The sequence below is a fragment of the Scomber scombrus genome, chromosome 16 (genome assembly GCF_963691925.1).
Source record: "Scomber scombrus chromosome 16, fScoSco1.1, whole genome shotgun sequence".
NCBI lineage: Eukaryota > Metazoa > Chordata > Actinopteri > Scombriformes > Scombridae > Scomber > Scomber scombrus.
Genome location: NC_084985.1, coordinates 7,575,317 through 7,592,791, shown reverse-complemented (window position 1 = coordinate 7,592,791; position 17,475 = coordinate 7,575,317). Strand labels below are relative to the sequence as shown.

General features: G+C 38.8%; 1 protein-coding gene across 2 annotated transcripts in view; it reads left to right on the top strand.

The window, feature by feature from the left end:
• Nucleotides 1-17,475, top strand: part of LOC133996114 (oxysterol-binding protein-related protein 10) — a 74,987-nt gene that overhangs the window by 18,212 nt on the left and 39,300 nt on the right. Inside the window, exons 3-5 of one of the 2 annotated variants that reach the window (XM_062435669.1) lie at nt 5,223-5,302; nt 10,024-10,092; nt 16,257-16,454. In XM_062435669.1, the coding sequence (XP_062291653.1) occupies nt 5,223-5,302; nt 10,024-10,092; nt 16,257-16,454 (347 nt within the window). The remainder of the gene's footprint in view (nt 1-5,222; nt 5,303-10,023; nt 10,093-16,256; nt 16,455-17,475) is intronic. The other variant, XM_062435671.1, reaches the window with a different exon arrangement.

Here is a 17,475-nt window from a genome sequence, read left to right as displayed (position 1 = left end):
ACACCTACTGCATTCATCAAACGATTAGGACTGTCAGCATGTCACTTCCAAGTCTGCGGCTCTTGTGACACAAAGCCGCCAGCCTTTGAATTTTTCATCAGTTTCATAGTATTCACCAGAAATGAGAACAGCACGTCCTGGTCTTAGCTAAGCAGTGTTGTTTACTGCATGCGTCACCATATGAACAGGTGCATATTAGCATAGCCACACACGGAGGCTGCTCTCCTCATTACAGACGACTAATTATCTTTAATTACAGATAGGCTTGTGCACATCACGGAGAAAAATAGATGATTTAGAAGCTTGCTCGCTCTCTGGGGAAAGTGGCCCTTTTTAAGAGTGAGTGATTTCAGCGGCTGATGACAACAAGAAACAAGTGGGAAGAGGTTTTTTTGGGCAGAAAGAAAGCTTGCTACAGGTGTTTCTGTATAATATTCATACATGTTCTCCCCAGAGAGGCGATCAGCCACTCTCAGTAGGAGAGCATGTCTCGAACGCTGCGCTTGTAAAGAGTTTCTGTGAATGTCTCATTTTCTCAGAGTTGCCTCTTCACTTTAAAAGGACCCTTTGAGGTTTTTTCTCGTGACTGAGGCAGACGTCGACAGCGCAAATGATTGACAGGTGCAAATTGAATTCTCCATACGCTAAAATAACTTCAATCATCTTGTCAAACAACACTTCGAGAAACAAAAAAAGAAAAACAAAATTTTAGACATTAGAGAAGATTTTAAAGCGCTACTTTCATTTTGATGGTGATGCAATTCCTGATTAATCTAATGATGTCATCCGTCCTCATTATCCACTCACTAATGGGGACAGTGCTGCACTCATTTCCACATTTACAGCTTTTTAAGGTGGATGTAAATTAAGAAAAAAATATACTGAATCTACCTAAATGAAAAAATATCTGACAAGAGAGGATTAAAGGGTTCAGTATTCTTCAAACAAGGTTATCACATTTTTTATGGGTTGTGTGGTTCGGAAAGTTAAAAACAGTATGTCGGAGGAGAACTCCCGACGCTGTTAGATGATATGACGAGCACTTCTTTTAAGTTTTTTTCTTTATATTGTCCTTTGTCCTGGTAGAAACTGTATGACACAAGTCATTTTGGTATATAGTTTTTATCATTAAAGCAGCTGCAATCTTTTTTCATAATAGCAGTGGAACAAATGACTACTACCATGAGATATTTCATCATGTGAACACAAAACATGACTCCACTTGAATGCTAATGTTGCACCTGTTTGCTCACAAGTTAATCATATTAACTAAACACAATGTTAACATGTTAATGTCTTCACAGTGTGTTTCATAACCTCCCGAATGGCCAAAACTAGAAGATGTAGCGGTTAGCAGTTCGTGAATAAATAAAATTGATGCTTCTTTATTTTCTCATTTGCGTCATGTATGTGCTATTATTTTAGTTTGTATCTTTCCCATGAGTGAAACATTTTCGTAGAGGAAATGTATGTAACTTCCTCAAACTTGTGATGGCTGTTCAGTTTAAACTTTGGTTGATTTCTCATTGAACAGAAAACCTCACAGGAGTCTTATGCAGTAGTTTGGAAACCCAAATGAAACCCGATCTACCATTTAAGTGATGATCTGTAGATAAGTGTTTCCTAATTTTCACCCTCGCAGTCTCGTGGGCCTAATGTGCACATTCATGTGAGGCTCTATAAAAGGTTAAGGTGTCCCATTCCTATTACTGTGTTCTGCGTTAGGGCTTTGAAGTGTTGATATGAGACCTTGATAGATCCTCTGGTTAAAGCCTTTATCTGCTCATAATAGTCTGTTTTCAGAAGTATTTTCAATTATCAATAATATTTAATGGGTCCAACCAGAATACAGAAAAAAACCCTATTTAATAAAAGCATAAAGAAGGTGAAACTTGAACTAAGAATTTATTATTTATTTTTTAAAATTAATTTGTTTTTGCAGTTGCGATTGAATTAGATGCATTAGATCCTCGCATTCCTCTCAAGAGTCGGTTCTTCACAGTTGGGGTGATTTTAATCCAGATATTACTTGGATGTTTATCAGTGTGCACTATCCCGTTAGAAACCAATAAATAACCAATTAGTTGCTTACTGTGGTCACAACCGACATGGGATGTGGTGATGAATAGTGGTGCTGGGGTTTTCTTTCCCTTTAATGCAGACGCTCTGATCTAATGTAAAGTTGATATACTACTCTGTACTGTCTGCAAAAACTGAATAGAAAATTGGGAGAGAAAAAAAGAAACCAATAAATAAAGAACATTTCTGAAATATGTTTGGTTTGAGACGCATCATACAGCAGTTATTGGAGTTTACAGCTTTTATTGAGCTGTATGCATCACTGAAAAGAAGAACTGACAAGATTTAAAACGACTCATAAATGTATGCAGATGGACAATGTTTGCAATCTGTTGGTTCAAAATAAAAATAGGGACTTGATATTTCAATTTAGAGTAAACAGAAAGAGATTTAAAATGACCAAAGCTTGAGATGCCGTTTGTGACTGTAATCACCTCACCGCTGATCACACAGTGTGAGAAAAATCAAACGCACCCTCAAATCAAGCCTTACTCAGGTGTACTGATTACCTGCTACACACTCTCTCCTTTGTTACTGGCTGAGATGGAGCTTTGTTCTGGTATATCTTTGGTGAGTTTGTAATCCTTTACCTTCTGTTATCTTTTATGCTGTCGTTGCTCCGGCTGGGATTGACCTACAGCTTAAATTCAATGTTATCATACGTATCAAAGACATTGTTCTCCACTAATTAGTCAGTGAAATGGGATCAGAAGGATATTATTTTCCAGTCTGACCTGGATCGGGTCAGCACAAGCAGGCAGTCAGCGTCTTTCATTTGCAGGGCTTGTTGTGTTCGTCAGCAAATCCGGGGCTTCAGTTGGCTACTGTATCTCTGTTTATATAGCGGGGTGGATTGTCTTTGTGCCAAGGGGGAAAACCACAAGTATAAAAGCTGCTTCCTGTTCTGCTGGCAAATTGTCCGAATGAATCGCTTCATTTCTTGAATACTGAATGCTGAATTTAGCATAGAAAGGGGGAAAATGAAGACGTTCAGAGAGATCAGGTCATCATTCAGAAGGTAACAGGATCAAATGGCCTCACAGTCGCCATGTTGAGTAATCATTTGGCAGTAAGTGAGATCACTGGCATCCAGCAGGTCACCTCCTCTCATGCTTCACTCATATGCACTCCCGATCACCCTTTGGGATTAATAAAGTATTTATCTATCTGTCCGCCTGTCCACCTGCCCATCTATCCACTCATATGCAGACTTTTGTTTCACCCTAAACCCTGCTTTGTCATGAGTAGCCTGGTTGTCTGCTCATTTTACGCATTGATTTGCATTTAAAGGCGTAGTCTTGACAACGATTTTGTTTATCAATTAATCTGTTTTCAAGCAAAAATACAAAGATGTGTTGGTTCCAGGTTTTTAATGAGTTAAATTAGTGAGAATTTTGGTTGTTTTTATTCTACAAAGCAATGCATTTGATGACATCACCCTATCTCTAGGACATTGTTATTACCATTTTTCTTTGTAATGTTTTACAGACCAAATGATTAATCGAAAAAATAATCGGCAGACAAATTGATAATGAAAATAATAATTGGTTGCAGCTCTAAATCTGTGATGTTTTCATACTTTGTACGGATTAAATGATTGATATGTGTTAATTAGTGAGCTTTTGAGGGACTAGTGATCGCATTTTGTTACCTGCATACAGCTCCAGGCTAGATGTTTCCCTTGTTTCCAGTGCTTGTGCTAAGCTAAGCTAACCTCGCTGGCTGCTGGCTTTTTGTTAAACAGACAGATATGAAATACATATTCTCAAGGGTATTTCCAAAAATGTCACATTATTCCTTTAATTTTGTTGAATATGTGCATCCATGAGTCGCTTTCTGTAAGTTCATGAGCTTCTTTTTGTGCTTCGTGAACCCATCTGCAATGTGGGACAACTGGAGTGGTTTCAAAAAGCAATCTTAGTACCGACAATGACTGTTGACTCGAGAGGCAGCCCAAAAAAAACCACACTTGAAACCTTGTGCATACACCTCCTGCCCTAAATGCTGTATATATGTGTTTGTGTCTCTGCATTCAATCTTGCCACTTTTGCTCTCAGCATGCAATGTTCAGGGTCAAAACTCTTTTATTTCAATGTCAGTTCAGACCAGCTGACGCTTTTGGAGCCAAAAAACATTTACAGGAGGGTTCAGCACATATAAAGTTTGTATTTACAGCTTCCAATACCTGATATTTTGTCCATACCAGCGCTGCAGTTAGAATGTTAGACATGCACCTGCCTCCTCCTTATCCGAGAATAATTAAGATTAAACTAAAAGGATAGATAATTAATGGGGCACACTGTCCCATCTTTCAGTGAAGAGAGATTTCCCATCTATTATCAGCTTCTTGTTGTTCCAAACAGAGACTCTTGCTGTGGATAGGACCTTGTTATTTGATGATGCTAGTTTTTGTTTAATTAACTATTAAATTGTCATTTCTGTGAATTAGTTTTTCCAACATGAAAGTCTAAATTATCTCCCAAAGCCTTTCTCTACATTGCCAAGAGAAGGAAAATAGAGTGAATTCAATATATTGTGTTAGCTCAGTTGTAGTCAAATTTTAAACATATTAAATATGAAAACGCTGGAATCACCATTTTATTAAATAACCAACATTATTTGTGAAATGTAAACAACCCCCTATATTGCTAAAACTATCCTGGAGGAGATGCAGAGGGCATGACTGCAGTGTCCTAAATGGTAATTACATCCCTGGTCCATTTATAAAAGCGACTGAGCATTTGCTCCTTTTTTACCTTTATTACTTGTTCGGTGGAAGCGCCATTGAAAATGCATTCAGACAGTCATTTTACACTAAACTGGCAAATCATCTGCTTATACAATACAATTTTAAAATAATTTGGACATCTTGTTCCTCCGTCTGGTGTTGATTTCTTTCGACATACCCTGGGCAGTACTTTAAACGCTCATATGTGGAAATGGAAGCCATTGTATTATAATAAAAATTGAATGGTACCCATCAGTGGATGTGACACTTTATAGCATACTCTTATAACTGCATATTGACCTGACTGTGAACTCGTATGATGATTTATTGGTTATTCTCGAAGTCTTGTGTGTGTGTGCAAGGAACAAAGGCTTGTAATTGAACTAGTGTATTTTTGTTCTGTGTGTCTTTGCAGCGTCAGACGCCAAAGAGCAGCAGTTTTGGATCAGTCAGCTCCAAGCGTGTGCCAGGCGTCACTCTGACAGCAGCGCCAAGGTAAAAACACACACACACACACACACACACACACACACACACACACACACACACACACACACACACACACACACACACACACACACACACACACACACACACACACACACACACACACACACAAACACACACAAGGTAACAGAGCTGTAAACATGACCCTGGTCCGAGCTCTTAGTTCCTCTGGATGACAAGTGAATGTAAAGCTTTTGACATTTCTCTGGAGATCTCTGCCCCAGCTCTGAGTAAATGTGACAGTTTCTCATTTCAGTAAATTCAGGTTCATGAGTTCAGCAATTTGGCTGTCTCTCTCTGCACAGGAGCAGGTCCTCCGACAGGTGAAAACCCTCCGTGCTGTCCTGAAAACTAAATGCCTAAAAGGAAGTCATGTTCCTCCCTCTCTTTCTGTTTTGCTTCAAGGCAGTGTAAAGGTTTCCGTGCCATTTTTTCGTTTTAAATGGCATCAACTCCCCTGGGTCTCATTTGAGCTTTCCTCCAGAGTTATCCAGAAAGTTGTGGCATGATTTTTTTTTTTTTTTTAATGAGCTGTTTTCTCAATGAAATCTTACAGCAGCCTTTTTGCTATAGTGCCACGGGCCCCCTCACCAGCTCTTCATAAGTTCAACTTTTCACCAAGTTGAAGATTTACACATCAGTAAATTAAAATAGGTTATTCTTTTGCAGCTCGAGTTTACACCACGTAACTTTCAGGTATAACTTCTGTGTTACTGAACTAACGGACAAAACTATCATTAGCTTGCTAGTAAATGAGGCGTTTCAAGAGTGAAAGGGCTAATACGAAATATGGTCAACATATCTTTTCTCTTTAAAAGATGATTTTCAATTGTATCTTCAAAAATGATACATGCTAATAACAACAATGACTAAATAATGATACATGCTAATAACAACAATGACTAAATAGTGTCAGTAAGGTTAGCATAATCCGATATTTCCATCTCATTCTAAGCTGCATGAATACGAATTACTCTGAAACACATTTTTACTTTTAAACAAAAGTAACACCAAATCCTTTACAAAGGATTTTCAGTTAGCTAATATATAGTTTGGGCCTTAAAACTAAGATTTCTAGCAGTTATGATATAGCTTGTGATGCTTTGTGTTAGCTAGGCTACATACGACGTTCTTGATTGGCCAACACCGCAGATTAGCAACCGATTAACACCCAAATACTTTTCTTAAGGTTTAATGGTGCAACCTGAAATAAAAAAAGATTGAAATAAACAGACATTGTTTACTGGTATATCCTTGATAAATATGAATCAAGTAACATAACCAGTATCATCTATGACAGTAACTTATAAAGACCATATAAAACCAGTTTACAAAACAAAAACAACAACCCCCAATCAATACAATACAATAAAAAAAGAGAAAAAAGCCCAAAGCGAACGAGCTCTGTAGAGCCAGCAATAAAACTGGGAGTTCCTAATGACATAATGAGAAGCTATAATACAAGATAACCCACACTGGGTAATGGATAATCTATATTGTCCTCCAAGAGACAACAGGACTACAGGAATCAGTCAGATATAGTATTCAGAGGCTCTAGATAGGCAATCAGCTCCTCAGTCAATGTTTCACTAATTGGGACAAAAACAAGCACCATGAAAAAGATATCTTCTCTCACACGCAGTCTATTTGTCACTTTACTCATTAATTCAATCCACATCTTTAAAAGTGGACGTACTGGAAGATTTCCAATAGTGTAATAATTATTCTACAACCAGTAACCATGGCTAAATGAAACCTCAACATCCCACGTTTGGACAATTTGATAAAACCCTGTCTCATCACATCTCCAACACGAGATCTTTTAGTTTTAGTTTTACCAATTTACAGCTAGGCCAGTAACTTCTATTGATTATTTTATGAAGTATTAACCGAGATTGAGCTTCATGTTAATAAGCAATAAATCCTCCTGAAAGAAACAATCTTTTTCCACATTTTTTGTTGCTTTTTCACAAAAATATAGCAGGTGCTCAAGAGTCCCTGTCTCCTTATCACATCTCCAGCACCAGTCATTGTTCTTTTAGTTTTACCAATTTACAAGTAGGCCGGTAACTTCCATTGATTATTTTATGATGTATTAACTAAGGTTGAGCTTCATGTTAATAAGTAATCAATTTTCCTTGGGTCATCTGGGATTCCTTGACCAGTATCTCTTTTCCCAACCTATTTTTTACCCTTCCAAACATGGTGACAGAGGGCCGCTATATGTTTATAAAACATATGAATGCCCCAAACTGAATGTGTCAATTTTATGAATTGAATTCCAGTGATACCGACACGTTTAGTATATTTAAGATCCTTAAAAGATTAAACAACTCCTCCTTCCTCCACAGGGTCATCAATAATCTGTAGGCCTGTGTTAACCGATCTTTCCCATCTATTAATAGCTTCTTGTTGTACCATACAGAGGCTTCTGTTGCGGCACATGGTTTGGATCATGTTTTTTGATGTTTAAGCCCTCTGTGTCTCTGGAGTTGATGCCAACAAAGAGTTTTGAAACAGAGCTGGTCCACCTTGTTGAGTCAAGAAAGGCTCCAGGGAGGACGGGGCGTGTGCATTCCTGTTCAGTTTTTAACCCAACAAGGGATCTTATCTACACATCTAATCATAAGTTTTTAAGATGAAGATTTATATAACTCAAAATGTTCTTTCCTAATGTTTCTTCTATTCTCATCGTCTCATCTTCTTGGTCCAATAAATTCTTTAACAAACTGTGCCACTTTGATCATGGAGATTTGCAACACAGAACTATAGAAAAACCTGTTCTGTGTCATGAATTTCATATTTCAGAAAGTTTATATTAGCCTGTCAAATTACCAATTCACTAGGAGTTTTGGGGCAGATCAACGTTTTCTGGCAACACAATATTTAAACTTAGAAAATGACTGCACTGTGTCAACTCAGGGGATTTTTGTCTCATTGCACTATACGTGTCATCATTTTCTTTCATGTGTTATTCAGAGGTTCTTTCATTTTCTGACTCCCACACACTCTGTGACTTTATGCTCAAGCATCCCACTCAGATGAAAAAAAGAAATAAGTGAGAGATGCAAAAAATAAACACTAAGAGAGGTAGACTGCATTTGAAACTGGAGGAAAAAAAGGAGGAAAATCAGTGACGAAATATAAAAATCCATGACTGACAACCTTTGCAAACACTGTGTGCTTCTTCTGCATTAAGAAAAGATCTCAGCATCCTCGTGTCATCCTGAAACTTGACTTCCTTGTCTAATTCAGGAATATTTTTAGCTCTTTTCATTGATGGAGGACTTAGGGAAATATGGGAACACGGTCCTGCTGCTTTATTTGAGGATGAGTGTGAGTGAATCTCCCTGGCTTCACTGTCCTCTTCATATCTCCACGGGCGCATTTCTGAAAGATTAGCGTGTCGGGCATAGTAGCAACTACCTTTATCCACAACCACTCTTTTTTTTTTTTCTAAATATGCATTTCATGGATTAATATTTGGACATGTGCATTTTTTAGGTTTAGCGTGGGCTTCAAGGGATTAGTCAGTGTATGTGTGTGTGCTGTCTGTATCTCTGTGGGGTGTATCCCCTTTCGCCTGATCCAGTGGAGAATGAGGCTTGTTATAGAGCTCCTCCTGGAGCTCCACTGCAGGTTGTGACAGTGTAGAAATCAGCGGTGCATGAAAGAGAGGAGTTATCCAAACGCTGGTATTTCTTTGGCAAACTTTTGGTATTAAAGTTTGTAGATGGAAGTCTTCGCTGCAGCTATGAGTGAACAAGCTTGAAGTGGTTTGGATGCTTTGAAAAGGTTTCTAATTTGGGTGTTCATTTGGCGACTGGTAGCAGCTTTTTGCAAAAACTTTTGTGCTCTTTTTTCAGTGTTGCATCATATGTTGGGTCCAGAAACTGTGATAACTTCAATAGGAACCAAGATACTTCAGCCTCTGCACTTTATCCAGTTTTCTGATAATTCTGTTATTTGTGGAGGTTAACTAATAGTCAGTAAAACCAAAAATATGATGGTAAATATTGTAATGGTGATCATAGTTTTGAAATAAAGTGAAAGTATGATGAGTTCTTTAATGGGGAGCATAACTGTTTTTTTTCTTCTTTCTGTACTGGTTAACATTTTGTCATTTGACAGATGCTTTTATCCAAAGTGAGGCAAGATAATCTAACTTTTGAGGTAGCTATACAGAAATACGTTGCTGAGATGTTGAGACACACCTGCAAGCAGAAACCTGGATATTTTTATAATCTACAAAGATGGGAATAACCAGGTTTCACCCTAATTTGATCGAACTATGTTAACTATGCTCTGTGTAAACATAATATCCCAGTTGAGATCAAAACCAGGACTCTAATCTGTGCATAATCATCCAATATATTTCCCCTGGTATAAATCCTAGCATTGTGAAGTCATTTTGTTTTAATTTACATTGTCAGAGAGGTGTTAATTCATCTCAGTGGTCAATTTAAAGCTGTAGTTACTGGTTTTGTTGTATTTATTTTAAAATGTATGAAAACTACTTTAGGTTTAGATACTGTGATTGCAAAAGCCAGAGTATATGATTCACATCATTTTCATACTCATGAAACCCTTCAGTGACGCCTCATGCTATTTACTGTAAGGAAACATCAGCATCTGTTATGTTGCTCTATTGATGTATTCATGTGTTTCCTTTTTAATTTGTCTCTGTCGGTTTGTGTGTTTGTTCCCAGGTGAGGAAGTTAAAGAGCTCAGATGAACACCTGAGTGTGGAAAAAGCAGGAGGAAGCCAGGAGCTGCTGGTAAGTCACCGCACATACAAAAGCATACATCCGAGACTACTTAATATGATATGCACTGCACTTTGTCTCACCTTAAAACATCGGAAATAAAAAAGTCCACCCCCTGTCCTGTAGTGTTGATTATGTTTTCCACGACAGCTACTCTCAGCAAAAATACAGCTTTAATGTGTCTTTTAAAACGATTAACTGGTACAGCCTCCTCGCCGGCTCGCTCATTCAACATGTAGCTCGTCTTCACTTCAAACTGCTGCACAGCTGGAGAGAGAGTGCAAAGTCCAATTACTCTGCTCAGCCGTGATGAGAAAAGCAATCAAAAGATGAGAGAAAATTGGATAAGCAAGGAAGAGCGGAAGGAAGAAGAAGGCCTATTTCTCTCTTCTTCTTCCTCTTCTTCTTTTTCTTTCCCTCCAGCCTTGCGGAGCTGAGCAGGCTTTTTGTTTCTGTTCGGTGACTGTGGGGCATTGCTACGGTAGCAGCTGTTATTACTGTACCCACTGCTGTGGTCTAATCCTTCCCTGGGCTGCACTGTCTGCCTCTCAGATCGTTATCACAGCTACCGTGGTGATGAGGGAGCGAGCGGTGGAGGCTCGGCTACATCTCTGATAACAGACCAATTTGGCGGAAAAGGTGTAGCAGGATTTATTTATTGCAAAAAAAAGGGCAAGGGGTCATCTTCTCAGTGAATATGTATAAGTAACTATAGAGACTGCTTTACATATTTTATACTTTTCATCTATGCCGATGCTGTAAATACTGATCTCAAACCTGGTATAGATAGACTTAGTTTGGAGTTGATGAGTTTGTAGAACAAATCTGCAGATGGAGTTAGCAGATGGACTTACAAATTATCTAAGTTTCGGTTCAGGCATCATCTTCCATTTATCCTCTCAACACACATATTAGCCTTGTGATATGGGTTAGAAAATTACAGAAGACGAAGGAAAAAGCACAGAAAAGACAGAATGGGGAAACATAAAAACTAAACAAACTAAAACAAACTATTTGTTCAGTTTTTTATTGTGATTCCCCACTATATCACAAGAAAAGATAGAGATAGACCTCTCACTCTCAGCACTCTCACAGATTTCATGTCCTGCTGAAGGAAGGTGATGAAGGACGAGTAACATGCATACTGATGACCTACATGTAATGTGAAATCAATTTATTGTTGTTGGAGGCGTGAAGGGGAGTGATGAGGAAAAAACACAGCATGGACTGCACCAAGTTCAGGGGTAGTAACTACAAAAATAGCTTTTTGTACCTTATAAAGTTGTATAATTATTATTCAGCTATAATCGACATTTTCTATAATTGTAAATTACCTTTTGGTTCACTCTCACCACTCTTAAAACAGCAGGCAGCTGTTTTCAGTGATAAAGCTCTAAAATCCCACCGTACACTACCTGCTGAGCGCCAAATGGACACAGTTGGCAACTTACTGATATACATAGTGGAGCATCTAGCAGCTAAAGAGCCAGATATTTCAAAAAACAGAGCTAAAAAGAGATTATACACCAAGTAGATAGAAACATGACTCCAAATGATAATGATGTTAATCTTTAACTGCTGGATGTGCAAATAAATGATTATCTAATAAATTCATCATATCAGTTTAAAAGGTGATGATGTGTCAGAGTTGTGTTTACAAATTTTTACTGTGGCCAAAATAATCATATAATGCAGATTTTATAGCGCTGAGTAAGCTGTTCATTTCATAAACTTATTATTTACTCTAGAGGTTCTGTATTTGATCACATTTTACAGGAATAATTTGGTAAATCCTCCACATTGTTTCACTCTGTTCTGGTAAGGATTTCATTACCAACAACTGCTCTGTTCATAATTTAGTGGAACTTAGAAGTACATCATCTTATCAAAGCCTGAATGATTTTTTTCCACTGCACACAAGAGAAATGCAGAGTCTACAGTTACAGTTTACACCTTAATGCACTGCATACCAACATATTGTATCTACAGTAACAGTCTACTGGAGCACTGTGAAAGAAAAGAAAAGATCCTCATTCAATAAAGCAATAACTCCTAAATTAACAAGCCGGTGTCTCTGTGGCAAGAGCTTTCTATAGATACTCATCAGGTCACATCACAGAGTTTGACCTTGTTCACTGCAGCACCACCAATCTGTCAGATGTCTCCAGATGGTGGAGTCAGCGAGGCCGTAGTATCTGGTGCCATTTTCCAGCCACAGCTGAGCCCCACAGGTGGTTGGTTAAAGTGGGTAACGTTGTGGTACTGTAGGTGCTTTCAAATGCTAACTTTAGTCACGCTGGTTTCAGTTTGGCAGTTTTCTCCAGTGAAAAAAATGATTAGAAGCCTCAGAGGCAAAATTAAGTCTTTCTGAAAGTATGGATAGAGCTGTTAGAGTACCGAGTAGACTATACATGGAGAGGTGGACACAAATTTGCATTTAATTTTGCATGTAATACAATCCAACACAGTGCTGTTGTTGTAATACTGAGGTCATATGTTCCCCCAGCAGAACTACAGGCACCTACAACTTTTTGACCTGCTTAAAAACCAACCGCCATAACATTAAACAAATTTATTTTATTTGATCATTGTTCAGATATATTTATATAATCTCACCACATTAGCTAGGTCCCTTCCTTTATTTAAATGTCAGTCTCAACAGGTAATTATTGAGACATTTAATGTAAAACATCCCCGAATCAGCTTTAAAAATGTGTAATTGTAGAAAGTAAAGTCCTCTTCGTGTGGTTAGTGCCACTCATTTCCAGAAATATCCTTCCTGTGGACATGACCTCTTTGTCATGTGACCTCCTGATAGCCCTGACCACATTACAAACAAAACATTGGCCTCAAAATTAACCATAGAGTTGCATCAACACTTCTCTGACACAGTCTTAATACATTTTTTAAATTAAAAGCAACTTCCACATACATGGTTATCACATACATGCCCTCTTTTTTTTGACCTCAGACATTTTGACTTGTCATAGTAGGAAAAGCACAAGTGTAACTAATAACATTTACAATTCAAGTGACCCAGAAAGCCATCGAAGTGTGAAAAAGAGTCAGCATGCACATTACCAAGACCCTGAAAGCAAAGAAGCCAAGTGGAATTCAGTAAACATTAGTTTTTAAATTATTATTATTTACACCTGTGTTTTTCCTTCTGTGACATTAAAATGTTTTACTGCAGAAAAAAAACGTCCGTTGATGATGATGTTATTATGTCTGCCCTCCTGGAAGTGTGTCAGACAGGTGTGGTTTTGGGGCCAGCTGCAGGTGGAGACCCCGGTCAGGCTGCAGGCACAGCTGCAAGTTCTCAAGCTGATAAGCAGCCTCATAAATAGGCCAGTAACCATGCACTGCTCTGTTTTTGAGGCTGAGACTGCAGGCACATAACCCCTGACAGGAAGGGCAAGAGAAGTCAAACAGTGGACTTGGAGTTGGACTGTTAATGTTGTTTAATTTCTGCCTGAATGTGTGCACTGTATGACCCTTGCCTACTGGTGTGTTTGCTCATACTGGACTTTAAAGCCAAGTTTTGCTGTGGAGGGAATAGCACAAGTTTGAAAATCAGGAAATTGACTTGCACTAATTACCGCTTGACTTCAAGTTTAACACTCCAAGGTGCTAATCCTGTTTCAGAGGTCCCTCAATAACATATTAATATTGGCATAACATATGTCAGCTGATTTCATACTAAAAGGATCTGTGTCGAGGGATTTTAAAAATCCATATGCAACTCTAATGCTTAATTATATGTAATTAGCGCTGTTCCCTGTAGTGTAGAAAATGACATGTCAGCAGCTGACCGTTGTACCATCTACCCACGCTGTTTCCCACAGGGCCAAGTCCGCCCACGGCCGAGGTACAGCAGAGCACCTGTGAAGTAGCAGCCATGAAGACTTATTGTTTTTACCCTGAGTCGAGTCTGTCAGGGAGCGTGCAGATCGTACACTCCTGTGCTCAGTCATACCTAATCAAAGTGACCTTATATCTCATAGATCTTTGGTTTGTTCATACAAGGCCAAATGTAGACACTACCACCCCTTTTATTCAGTATGTTCCTTACACCTGTGCTCGATACTTCTCCTGCATCTACGTCCTTCTTCCTTCCATCACCGCCCCTCCCTTCCCTTCTTCGAATATTCTTTGTCGAATGCTTTCTTTCTGCTCCACTTTACTAAAATGCTCAGGGCTCTGTGCCAGTTATGGAGTACAAAAAAACCCAGCATGTCTATCTGTTCGCACTCCCAAATGCTGTTCCCTTTTCTGCTTACTCACGACTCGTGGCTTAGCTTTGCACAATACAACAGTGTTCCCAACTATAAGCTGATTATTTTCTGTTAAAATGATTACACAAGGACCTATCTACTATAACTCCCTCTATTTTGTGTTTGGATGCATCTAATCACAAGGGAGGTGATCTTACACTCACCTTAAGTTGATTTCTAGTGTTTATATATGCAGTTCTTCATCAAAAACTATACAAAGATCCAACATAAGCAACAATCCTCTATTACTATGATGTATGTGAAGTTTTCATTATTTTCTGCCAAGTACTGGCAGTTTCTTCAATGCCATGTTCGTCACAGGTTTGATTTCTTGGATTAGTGGCAAACTGAGCAGCATCACTCCAAAATAACTTAGGCTGTTTGTTTCCCTCTCAGTGAGCGGTGCTGTGGGCTGGAAGTTGTTTATTTGATCTATTTATTTTCACTGCTGCAGTGACCAGACCTCTGTGCTCTTCCGAGGGATAAATCTCTGGTGCCTAGTCTCCGTGCGTTGCTGTAAACTAATGGAGAGTAAAGACAGAAGAGAGAAATACTGGTCTGACATCGCTGCCTGTGTTTGCACAGAGGTCAGCGAACTGAAGAGACAAGAGTCACAGAGGGGAAGCGAAGGAGGCATTAAAATGAAGAATGTGATGTGACTTTCGCTGTGGTGCAGAGAGCTGCAGAACAAAACAACAAAAGGATGACTACCTCTTAATACAGCTCAGTTCAGCTTCACTTTTCACTTCTCAAACTATCAAATTCAACTGCTTGCGTCAGGATTAAAACTATATTAAGGAAATGTAGGGAAGATTATTGAGTTCTCAAAATGTGTAGATCTTTTCTCATTATGAAGCTAAATCCCTTAATTTCTTTCTTAAATTTAAATTCCCCATTTATAATGATCGAATTAAGGTATTTTAATGGGCTTTTAATGGATAAATCAATGGATTTAACTAAATGAAGGCAATTTAAATGGATGATTTGCACAGTTTAATAGTTTAACAGGACCAAAAACCACAAAAACCATACCTCAATTTATACCTTTTTAAAAGGCCTTCATTCCATATTTTAAGGTGAAAATTCAGGTGTGGTTTTCAAGCTTTTTGATCAGTTTTAAGGTGTAAATTAAGGAGTAATTTGTGGTATTTTAAGAGATCCTTGTTTTATAGTGACTGTTCAAAGCTAGCACTAGCAGCACTATTGAAGTTTGAGCTAAATATTGACATGCTGATATTTATTATTTATAGTGTTTACCACATTCACCCGTTCACTGTGTTAGCAAGCTAGCATTTGCTAATTAGCACTAAACACAATCTACTGTCAAGGCTGATGGGATGATCTTTAGCATGACCCAAAGGATTGGAGAAATTAAAAGTTTGACCTGCTTGGTAAAAAGTCAGGTGATCATCAGTTAAAGTCTTGTAAGGTATCACAAAGGAATAATAAAAGTTTGTAGCAAATTCAGTGGCAATCCTTCCAATAGTTGTTGAAACGTTTCACTTAAAACCCCAAATGTGAATCTCATGCTGGCACTAAAGCAAAAGTCAGGGGATCCCCAAAGTCATTAGGCTTCATCACAGGGGGAGCATTAATGTTGGCACAAAATCTCACGGCAATCTATTTAATAGATGTTGAGATATTTCAGTCTGGTCCAAAGTTGCTGACTGACCAACAGACGGACCTGCTGCTAGCCTGACTAAACTATGACTAGTGACTATGGACACTTGGCTTCTATTCAAGATGACCCAAGTCCGTCTAAGTTTCTATAATTTAGAAAAATCTCTTCCCCTGTCCTCACAGTTTCTCTGCCTTGACATTATCACGCTCCTGTCACTTTTAATTTTCCACACAACTCTCTCTCTCTCTCTCTCTGTCTATGTCATCCCCTCCCTCCCCCAGGGCTCCTCATCCTCTGGTCGGACCCGTAGCTTCTCCCTCCTCCCCCACCTAACCCCATCTTCATCCCCGGGTTCCCAGAGGCACCTGGGCCCCACGGCCTCACCCAGCAACATCGTAACCATCACCCACCACAAATCTCCGGCTGCAGCTCGGCGGGCCAAGAGTCAGTACCCAGGACGGCTGCTGGAGGTCAAAGAGGTGGGTTTCAAAGGCATGACGATATCTTAACCTTTGGCCTCTAGACTCCGCATGCAAAGCAGACTCGTGGGTGTGTGTTTTTGATTTGGTAAGATGGATTTAAAGGATAATTCCATCTCATCAAAACTTTGGTCTTATATCCATAGTTTTGGCTTTCGTTCCTGCTTATAACAACATTGTACTTGACAAACTAATCTCTGAGCTCTTAGAAAAATCACTTCAACAGTCAGATAAGACAAGGAAGTGGTCAGATGATCAGACACATTGTAAAGAAGTATACCGTAAAATCTGATTATCTAAACCAACTAAACTTTTTTGGTTGGGGAAACTTCAAGTGAATGCACCTGAATTATCAATTGTCAATTGTCAAGGTTCCTCATTGCACAGGAAGTGCAGTTGGTCAAAGTTGAACCAGGACCTTTTGTATGTAAACTGTGTTTCTGACATAGTTGGACTAATGATTTAGCTGTTTTCGTTTTGCTTTTGTCATCTAAATAGATTTGGCTAATTTGAGAGTTCAACATCTGCTTGGGTGCTTCAGTTTCTGTGTTGGACTTGTTGGATGGTCGAATTGTGTCTGACAAACCAGCAGTCTGTCTCCTATTCTTCAATTTCATGTGCATAACCAAGTGAAACATTATGAAGTTCTTCTTGGAAAGACTGTCCAAAACAAGCAGCGACTACCATGATTAGAGTCTGAAGCCAATGGGGACATACCTCAAAGTGCAGTACCACCGATGGCCACTAGATGCTGCCTCCAAAAAAATCTGTGGCTCCTGTTCAAAAAATGAATTCTCTGTAAAAATGCAAAGTCAATACTTTCTTTTTTAAACAAGTGATCATGGTCTCAATTGATGAATTCGGGTACTCTAATAATTGTGCTGTTGGTCATTTTGGAAGTTATTGTTCCGTTAATATGAATCGAAGGCATATAGAAGCATTGATGTCTGCCGTGTGGGTGCTGACTGACAGCCGTGATTGACAGTTCACTCAGCTGCTGCTCTCCTCGACTCTGGGACTC